At 38.3% G+C, this 11134-nt stretch overlaps 1 protein-coding gene across 1 annotated transcript; it reads left to right on the top strand.

Moving 5' to 3' along the window:
• The first annotated feature begins 744 nt into the window (after positions 1–744).
• Positions 745–9149, top strand: LOC127639884 (ATP synthase subunit delta, mitochondrial-like). Its single transcript, XM_052122185.1, has 5 exons — positions 745–972; positions 1666–1819; positions 4569–4657; positions 8609–8738; positions 9021–9149. The coding sequence occupies exons 1-4, from the start codon at positions 859–861 to the stop codon at positions 8729–8731; spliced, it is 480 nt and encodes a 159-aa protein (XP_051978145.1). The 5' UTR covers positions 745–858; the 3' UTR covers positions 8732–8738; positions 9021–9149.
• The last annotated feature ends 1985 nt before the right edge of the window (positions 9150–11134 follow it).

Raw genomic sequence — 11134 nt, 5'->3', positions numbered from 1 at the left:
GATAGTTCACCCAAAAATGAAAATGTTCTCATCATTTACTCACCCTCATGCCATCCCAGATATGTACGATTTACTTTTGCTGAACACAAATGAAGATTTTTAGAAGAGTATCTCAGCTCTGTAGGTCCTTATAATGCAAGTGAATGGTGGACTTTCAACATTGAAGCTCCAAAAGCACATAAAGGCTGCATAAAAGCAATCAATAAGACTCCAGTGGTTAAATCCATGTCTTCAAAAGCGATATGATAGGTGTGGGTGAGAAACAGATCAATATTTAAGTCCTTTTTTACTTTAAATGTCCACTTTCACTGTCACTTCCACATTCTTCTTCATTGTTTTTGGCGATTCACATCATTCATGCATATAGCCACCTGCTGGTCAGGGAGGGGAATTTAGAGGAAAAAGCGACTTAAACATTTATCTATTTCTCACCCACATCTATCATATTGCTTTTGAAGACATGGATTTAACCACTGGTACATATGGATTACATTTATGATCCCTTAATGTGCTTTTTGGAGCTTAAAAGTTCTGGTCACCATTCACTTGCATTGAGCCGGCCTACAGTGCTGAGATATTCTCCTAAAATTTTTTGTTTGTGCTCAGCAGAGAAAAGAAAGTAATACAAATTTGGGATGGCATGGGGCTGAGTAAATTATGAGAGAATGCTCATTTCAGGGTGAACTGTTCCTTTAAAACTACAAATCCCATCCGGCGCACAAATCTCGCGAGACTTGACTGTTAAAGTTATCGGTGTCCTTGTGTTAGCAGTCGCGCACTGTATGCTGGTTAGGACAGGGAAGCCTAAGCTTGTGCATTACAGTCCTGTAAAGGCCGGGTCGGTGTTCAGTTTTAAAAATGATGGCAGCGAGGTTTCTCCTTCGTCGCGCGGCTCCTGCGCTGAGACACGCGCGCTGCTATGCTGACGCGCCCACATCGCAGATGTCCTTCACTTTCGCATCGCCGACACAGGTACTGAGGATCCGGGCTTGGGCCTACATAGCCTGCTAACACGCTAGTGAAGGCATAGACGCCGAGTGTCTTTGGTTATTTCATTGCTTATGTTACACTATGCATTTGACTGACGCTATCGCGTGCTTGTTGCTCGTGTTACTTATCTGGATATAATGTAAATATTTTAAGATATGTTTTGGTTTTTAATTGCAGGAAATGTATTTAAGGTACCGTTAAGGTTACAATATATAGAAATAAGTTGTTGGCGTGCAAAATAATAAATCATGCCCACAAGTTTGAATGACATGGCTCAGCAGGCTGTTCGTATCGCCACCAAACACAGTGTCACCTTGAATTTTTTATTTTTATTTTTATTTTTGGACAGATCACAGTGACAGCTCAAGTTCAGTCACCTTTAAATATTTCAGGACATTTTATGTGGCCTACTTTCTAATCAGGCGTTTTGAGGTCTCCTTAATTCTCTCCGACTAGCTTTTTTTTGCTTTTTGTGGTGTTTTAGTGCGGTGTGTATGATGCATGTGTCCCTCACACCATGCAACATTAAATGTGCTTTGAAAAGAAAGTGGAAATTTTTACAAGCAGTTTAGGTTAGCATTGCTTACGTTTCTTCATTTAAATTATTTATCTGCGTCCAGGGGTCCCACAGTCACTTGTGCATCTCTGTATTGACGTTTGCCATGTTTGTTTCAGGTGTACTTCAAGGAAGCCAGTGTAAGACAGATTGATGTCCCAACACTGACAGGCACCTTTGGTATCCTCCCGGCCCACGTTCCCACACTGCAGGTGCTCCGGCCCGGTGTAGTCACCGTCTTCAATGACGATGGTTCTTCTACAAAGTATTTCGGTGAGTTCTAGCTACAGTAGCCATACTAGTTTTGTCTTGGCTGACAAAATGGTTACTATCATTGCACACATTCAACTCTGAGAATTGAGTGGACAAAGTCGATTTGGCTAATACCGATTTTGACTGTGCATCCATAGTTTCAGAGTAAGATATCCTATCAGTAAATTACTTAACAGGACAGCGTTTGCGTACAGAGGTACCTGGTTTTGGATTTGTGTCTGAGTCAACTCTTTGTCACATCGTTGCTTGGATACCAGAATTCATTCAGTCCAACCGAACCACAACGGACTATTAATCTAGAACAAAACCTAACGTTAACCCAAAATGAACATTCTCTCATAATTTACTCACCCTCAAGCCATCCCAGATGTGGATGACTTGCTTTAATCTGCTGAACACAAATTAAGATTTTTAGAAGAATATTTCAGCTCTGTAGTTCCATATTATGCAAGTGAATGGGTGCCAATATTTTGGGCAACATAAAAGTAATCCAGGTGGTTAAATCCATATCTTCTGAAAAGATATGATAGTGTGAGTGAGAAACGGATGATATTATATAATTACAATATTTAAGTCCTTTTTTAGTATAAATTCTCCTCCCAGCTCAGTTAATCTCCACTTTCACTTTCTCATTCTTTTTTGATTTGGTGATTCACATTCTTTGTGCATTCTGCCACCTACTGGGCAGGGAGGAGAATGTGATAAAAATGACTAAATATTGATCTGTTTCTCACCCACACCTTTCATATCACTTTTGAAGACATAGATTTAACCACTGGAGTCTTATGGATTACTTTTATAATGCCTTTATGTGCTTTTTGGAGCTGCCTCTTCAGCAACCATTTTTTATTGAGCTCAACCACTGTGGATCCGCACGCACAGTGTTATTAGATTTGATAGGCAATGACGGATATACAGTTGAAGTCAAAAGTTTACATACACTTAGGTTGAAGTCATTAAAACTGCAAACTATAGTTTTGGCAAGATCTTTAGGACATCTACTTTGTGCATGATACAAGTTATTTTTCCAACAAATGTTAACAGACAGATTGATTCACTTTTAACTTACTATCTCACAATTCCAGTGGATCTGAAGTTTACATACAGTAAGTTAACTGTGTCTTTAAGCAGCTTGAAAAATTCCATAGAAATATGTCAAGCCTTTAGCCAATTAGCTTCTGATTCGAGGTGTACTGAATTGGAGGTGTACCTGTGGATGTATTTTAAGGCCTACCTTCAAACTCCGTGCCTCTTTGCTTGACATCATGGGAAAATCAAAAGAAATCCAGCCAAGACCTCCTTGTGGAGGTCCACAAGTCTCCTTGGGAGCAATTTCCAAATGCCCGAAGGTACCACATTCATCTGTACAAACAATGGTATGCAACTATAAACACCATGGGACCATGCAACCATCATACCGCTCAGGAAAGAGACACATTCTGACTCCTAGAGATGAACATATTTTGGTGTGAAATCAATCCCAGAACAACAGCAAAGGATCTTGTGAAGATGCTGGAGGAAACAGGTAGACAAGTATCTATATCCACAGTAAAACGAATCCTATATTGACATAATCTAAAAGGCTGCTCAGCAAGGAAGAAGCCACTGCTCCAAAACCACCATAAAACAGCCAGATTACATTTTGCAAGTGGGGTCATGGGGACAAAGATCTTACTTTTTGGAGAAATGTCCTCTGGTCTGACGAAACAAAAATGTATCTGTGTAGCCATAATAACCATTGTGATGTTTGGAGAAAAAAGTGAGGCTTGCAAGCTGAAGAACACCATCCTAACCGTGAAGCATGGGGGTGGCAGCATCATGTTGTTGGGGTGCTTTGCTGCTGGAGGGACTGGTCAAGTCAATTTTATTTGTATAGAGCCTTTCACAACACACATCGTTTCAAAGCAGCTTTGTGCACTTCATAAAATAGATGGCATCATGAGGAAGGAAAATTATGTGGATATATTGAAGCAATATCTCAAGACTGTATCTACACTGCCTTTGAAAATCTATCAGGTGAAGTTATAGTGTCTCAGTAGACAGGATGTGATGCAAACATTGGATTCGGATGGCCTTCATCCCTTTCCATGTCCACAGCCTCCGAATGCAGCCTTTGAGCAAACTCTGAAATTGTGGTACCTGTAAGGTGGATACCGTTAGGCTTCCATCGAGGTTCATCGCCATTGCCAGATCAGAGATCTCAGAGATATTGGACCAATCAGCTGTGAGCAAAGTTATAGTCACTCCCACTGTATCTCTCTCTAAAATTTAAACACTTAACCCTAAAGAAGCCTGATTGGATTTGATTGGTTTTGTGAAACTAAATCCAGTCCTGGAATCCTGAATTTGTTCAACTTTTTTTGTTTTTATACATGCACAGGTCATGGAAATTGGTTTTATAATCGTCTTTCCTCCTCAGGTGCATGTTTTTACAGATGTCCAGCCATTGTAGAGATTAGAATGAAATCTAATTAGTCAAATGGGACTTATAGCAAGTGCATCTGACTGTAATCTGGGAATTATATTCCTTATTTGGGCATTTGAGTAAGTGATGAAGTTTTGTAATGTCATTAAGTGTGGTGTTTTTCTATGGCGAGGTAAATTAACTGCCTTAAGATTGTCCTGATCAGACATTGCATATAATTTTAGAAATCCATCCAGGAGGAGGCAGTGTTGTCTAACAAATAAGACCAATACAGTGTATCCTTTCTGCTCCTGTTTAGTTGGCTTTGATTTGTTTGTTTTGCAGTGAGCAGTGGATCAGTGACGGTCAATGCCGACTCTTCAGTGCAGCTACTGGCAGAGGAGGCTTTTCCTCTCGACACCCTCGATCTTGCAGTGAGTACCATCATATCATCTCATTAAAATGAGCACTGATAATGAGAGGGAAAAGACAGAGACCAAATTAACCTGTTTTAGATATTGCTTTGTGTATTCTGCCCTTACTCACCCGCATGCCATCCCAGATGTGTATGACTTTCTTTATTCAGCAGAACACAAATTAAGGTTTTTCTCAACGCTGTAGGTCCATACAATGCAAATGGATAGTAATCAGATATTTGTAGCTCCAAAAATCACACAAAGGAAACATAAAAATAATCCATAAGACTCCAGTGTTTAAAGAGATTTAATAGGTGTGGGTGAGAAACCGATCAGAATATTCACTTTTACATCTGAAAGTTACATTTGGTGCCTGTTTAGTTTCACTTTCACATCTGAAAGTTAAAGGGGAGATTTTGAGTTAAAAAAATGACTTCAATTATGATTGTTTCTGTCTTCGCTTCTGAAGACATGGATTTAAACACTGGAGTCATATGGATTATTTTAATGTTTCCTTTGTGATTTTTGGAGCTACAAATATCTGGTCACCATTCACTTGCATTGTATGGACCTACAGAGCTGAAATATTCTTCTAAAAATCTTTGTGTGCTGCAGATGAAAGTAAGTCATGCACATCTGGGATGCCATGAGGGTGTGTAAATATGATGATAGTTTTGGTGAACTAACTGTTTTAAGGTCAAAACACACTATGCAAGTATGTGAGCGCAGAAGCTTCTTGCTTCACAAAATTGATTTTGTGCATTTTGCGTTCCTAAGTGTGTCAGACTGCAATTCGTATCAATGTAAGTACCCGTTGCATTCTCAACGTTGCCACAAGGGGCGCTCTTTGACATTGAACCTTCCGCTTCTATGGTGTTTTCTCTTTCATGTCAACTACTGTCATGGTGGAGCAACAGTTTAAAGACAATATTGCTGAGCAATATATTTACAGCAATTTACTTGCATAATAGCACTTTCGGTTGAATGGTACAGACTTTTGAAGGTAACTCTATTGCCCCCTTAAGTACTATTGTTTTGTTACCGCCACAGTAATGCAAAAATGCACTTTAAGCATGTTCAGCTGGGCCGTGAACATTTGCGTACATGTATTTTCATAAAGCATGTTTTGTGGGTTTCAAAATTGGATGGGTTGCAGAATTGTTTGTATCAAATTGTAAATGGTTTATTTAAAATAAAAAAAAATGTGATGGAACATTTGCAATTGCAAATGCATTTTATTGATATTTGGCAAGTAGGATGCCCCAGCTAAGTGACGTGCTCATCCATGGTTAAGCTCCTATTGAAATGAATGATGGGATGCTTTTCTGTGTATTCATAATTTTAGAACACAAGGACTGTGTACATTATAATAGAGGCCTGTGGGTGTTTTAATGATGCTGAATCTGTGGTTGTGTAATTTGAGAATGCGAAATTCAAAGCATTGTTACAGAACTGCCCTATTCTCTATACGGTGAAGTGTCCTTAAGTATACATGGCTATTATGGAATTATCATATAAACATATTCAAAACTGTGTCAAGCTGCCCTTTTGATTGTATTCATGTCCTGTTTCTCCACACAAAAACAGTAGGATGGAATACAGTGATATGAATTTTCTATTAGTCACCACGTTTTCAGAACGAGTTTAACAATGACGCATCGAAAATTGGCTCATTCCAAACTGGATGTTCTTCACGGAAATGACCTTTTTCTGACAAGAAATGAAGAGCAATTTCGAGTTCATCCCACAGAAGTAGACTGCTTTTTTTAATTCTTTCCAAAGATAGCTGTGCTCGGGGGTCTTGCTGGTTAATATGGAAGGAAAGGTCAGTCACCGCTGAAGTAGTGCAGATGTGTCAAATCCCCGCTGAGAGACCTTAAACTCCCAGCAATGTTTGGCCTTTACACTGTGTAATCGCATCTGTGACAAATGTCCTTCACAGGAACGAGGCCACGTTTATTTGCTTGCTCTGTCGCGAAAACGACCGTTCTAGTCTGAGGTTGCGTTACAGCAAATCAGGATAGGGCAAAAACATTTCCATTGTTTTGACAGATAAACATAAGGGCTATTAACACTTTAACAAAAGACCACTATTCTATTTCAAATTGCAGAAAGCAAAATAAAAAGTAGCCAATCCATAATGCAGTGCTTGGTAAGATGATTTTGTGATAGAATCATGTTACTACTATACCAACATTTTTGCTATATTATTTTTATATGGCTTGTTGTACGGTATCGTGGCAGTTTCCTGGTGAAATGAACACTAGAGATGTTACAACAACAATGAATTGTATTTCCTTTCACTCAAATCATGACTAAAAGGCACTTTATCCATTTATAAACATGTACTTTTCGCTCCGTTCCTCACATAATCAGGCTTCCCACGTGTCCTGGAAAATCTGGAATTTTGCAATGCAGTTTTACAGTCATCGAAAATGTGAAAGTCTTAATGTCCTTAAAAATCATTAATTGTACTAGAAAATATTTGAGTATACTAGTATCACTAATATAAGAACTTGTCTCAAAGGTTTTTGTACAAGTATTTATATAGTGCTTTTCTCCGTTCCAACACTACTGTAGTGTTAACTCCAAAAACACTTGAGTTGTTAACTTTAGACCGTGGTGACAGTCGGACTGCAGATTTCAATATTTTTATTGAATTCACACCCCAAGGTAGTAGTGAGATGATGCTGAGGTGTAAACGCTGCATGTACATACATTTTCAATACTTCAACGATCCAAACCTCCTTATACTGCCGTTTCCACATGTAGGGCCTTCTGATTACTGTCCTATGATTACATGTAGGATATGTTGCAGATTGCTTATCCATAGGGTAAATACCATCAAAAACACAGAAACGCCAAAATAAATGCAATGCAATTAAATGATAATAATGTATTAAAGCAATATCTCACATCTGTGATGTTCTGTTGTGCAGCACTTCATTTGACAAATATCTCTTCAGTATTGTTTCGGATTGTGCTGTGAGCTTTGTAGAAAACCACTTAATTTGAGAAAATAAAGTAATTCTATTTTTATTTGATTACAGTTGTAATTTGATTAGACACCATTTCTATTATGGAATGTAATAAACTGTCGAATACAGAATTTTGAAAAAATTAACCCTCCAATAATAATTTTATTGACCTTGTGTTTTTGCTGAACTATTACAAGACAACCATGTGGCACGTAAATATCCTGGAAAATTGTGGCTTGTAAAGAGTGGGAACCCTGATAATGTTATCTTATGACATATAAACACTTTTACTATAGCGTATGACTAAGGCAGTACATTTTTACTTTTGCATTACGTTACTAAATACTTCACAAGCTTGTTTGAGAGCTATCAAACTGCACCGTAAATGATAGAGCATTGAATTTGCAAGGCAAAGGTCTGGGATACAAGTCCTGAAGAGGACGGGAGTTGACTCGTAGCCCCAAAGTGCCATAAAAACACAACAAAATAACATTGTTGCTTCTGTTTTTCATCTCCCATTTTCTTTTTATGACACCATCGGTTAGGTTTAGCTTTTTGGTTTAGGGGAGGGAGGAGGTTTTGTTGATTTCAGATCTCAATCAATCATTAACCTGATCTGTTCAGGAGAAAGGTTGATTCACTTCTAGCACCACACAGTGGACATTTCACCTCAGAACTGACGCGATATGTGTAATGAACCTCTATTTGTGAATATGTCACCAGTCACAACATTTTCATGAAATCAGTTTAGAGTTGAATTAATATTTTACTGATTTACTAGTGTAGACTGCAGCTCCTTGCAGTTGCATTGATTTCTGAGGACGAGTTTTTTCACTTATAAGGTTCTTCAAGATATTGAAGTTTTTGGATCTGTATGACACGTGTTACAAATGATGGAAAATTTTACATTGTCAGTTGTTATAGATTGATTCCTCAACCGATCTGTCAAGATTACAGTGAATGAACTTCATGCCTATGATGTTTTGTGCAGGCAGCGAAAGCTAACCTCGAGAAAGCCCAGTCAGAACTGGGGGGAGCTTCAGATGAGGCAGCCAGGGCAGAGGTTCTGATCAGCATGGAGGCAAATGAGGCTATCGTCAAGGCACTAGAGTAAACACCTGGTATGTATCCCATCATGACACTAGCATGCTTCAAATGAAAAATATAGAGATTCTGGTCTTATTGTGGATGAGTCACCAATGATCACTATTCCAAAGAAATCCTATTCCAATGAAAATCAGTTCCCACTCTCAGTTAACAAATTATCCAGAAGTACTTCACGATTACAGAATTAAAATGGGTTGTGTGTGCTGGAACTTTTAGAACGGCATATGTCTGTATTTTATTCATCTTGTCAAATCTCGAATTAATATCAGTTTGTATTTTGTTTCATTTGTTTCTAGGTTGGAAATTCTGTTGGTGTTTTAGATCTCCAGCTTTGTGTTCCCCAGTGAAGTCTGAAACCATAAGATGTAACTGCTTGATTTGTACAGTGGATGAAATTACCAATAAATGTATTTGGAAGTAATGGATTTTGCCACTTTTGTTTTCTTGGTCCTCCACACAAATCACTTAAGATTTTTCATCATGTTTTGCAAGTTCTAATAAATTAATAGATGGATTCTTGCAGTACTTTTCGGTACAGAAAGGGGTCAGTATGGTACTTTTGAAACCTAAATGATCACCAAACCTTTCATACAAGGCATTGGTGTGAGTGAATCCATTCATCTTTATTATTCAGTCAATGGTACCAATTTTAAGATACTATTTATGCACACATCTCTTTATCTTCTTTATTTGGGCATGCGTCAAACCTAATAGTAGCTGTTTTGTAAATTTTTAGTAGGCAAGGTTGTTTAGTGACTATTCAAATGGCCTAAATCATTGAAAACTACAGCTAGTCTGCTCTTTCATAAAATACCTACTGACAGTGCATATTGTGGTGTAAAAATTCCGAATTTGATTAAGAAGAGGGTAAAAGTACAGAGCTGCACCAGAGCAATAAGCATGTGCCGACTGGAGTTTTACGAGACTAAACGTGTGCTTTTATGAATGTCATCTATTGTGGCAGCAAGCTGCAGCTTGCTCCAGTTCCACATGTACAGAAATGGCAAGTATCGCATTCAACAAGGAGTCATTAATAACTTTCAAAATAAAAAAAAACTAAATTCTCGTACAGCATAATTTACAGAAACTTAAAACCATATCTGCATAATTCACAGTTTTTTTGTGTAAAATATGAAGAATTGATGCATGATAGCATGAAATGCCAATTTTACATGTCGCCAATGGTGAAAGCATGTGCTACAGAGCTAGTTTTTGGCTTTTCGTATGGGCAGGTAGAGCAATCTGTGTTGCTAGAACTGACATAAGATTTTAAGGATACTTGTGGTTTGTATAAGGAACCTGCAAGATACTATTCGTGTTACAGGATGTTTCCCCTGTTGGTAAATTTTTTCCGTACATTGCAAGTGTGAGTATTGCCACTATTCTTAGACTTCCTCAACAGGATAGTCATAATTACTGTCTCTGCAGTTTTGTGAAAGAATGTTTTAAGATTGGAGTTTTTGCAATTGCAAAACATTTTATAATCCATTCATATTAAATAAGAGCTCCATACAGAGATTATTCATGGGTGAATCAAGATCGGCTACTGCACCATTTCAAAATGTTAGGAAGAAATTGTATCCCAAATTTAGGGTGCCTATGGTTAGTCAAAAAGTGTGGAAACCCTGCAAATGGCTGACAATGAGAGTTGTAGTACTGAATTTACTCCCTGTATCCTTATGTTTAGGGGTAGGTGTGGAATTTAGGGATAATGGACAATCAGGTAGAAGGGAGTCGAACCTGGTGGGCAGACAGATTTCAGCAGAACAAACATGTTTACATACACACCAATCCGCTTCAAATATATAAATACTTCAAAAAATAAGCTTATTCAAAACTGACCAAGCAAGAAAACCTTGATTTCTTGACTTTAAATGACTGGGTTATTCTTTGCTTTTGACGTCAAAACATAAACATTGAATAAGTTTGTTAAATGTAACACAAAATCGGGGTAATGGGCAAATATCTATGTGTGCTGATCGGTTAATACTTATACCGTCTATGACCATACCCTGATAAAGAAAAAAAAAAAAGTAATTCAAGGCATTTGCATGATCTTACAGATTGTAGGCTTAAGATTGTACATGTAAATGCACTCAAACTGTCTTCATTATCAGGCTCCACATTTAATGCATCAATTCTGTGCAAGGGTGTACATGAAGGACATCAGCGAGAAAGTGCTTTGGGAAGCTCTGACCTTCTTTCGCTTGCAGTGTGCTAAAGGAGGCTGCAGACTCTAAGGTGGCTGTGAGATACTGCACATAGGCCGGGAGTGGGCGCAAAGGCCTGACACTCCCGCCTACACAGACATGTGGACCGGCGCAGATCTGAGGCCAGTTGTGCAGTCTCTGAAATTGAATAAGGCTGGAGTTTGGAGTGAGAAAGCTGGTCGTAGATCAGTGTTGAAGGG

The sequence above is a fragment of the Xyrauchen texanus genome, chromosome 48 (assembly GCF_025860055.1).
Source record: "Xyrauchen texanus isolate HMW12.3.18 chromosome 48, RBS_HiC_50CHRs, whole genome shotgun sequence".
In the NCBI taxonomy this organism is placed as follows: domain Eukaryota; kingdom Metazoa; phylum Chordata; class Actinopteri; order Cypriniformes; family Catostomidae; genus Xyrauchen; species Xyrauchen texanus.
The sequence above is the reverse complement of the archived record's forward strand: the minus strand, read 5'-3'. Positions and strand labels throughout refer to the sequence as shown.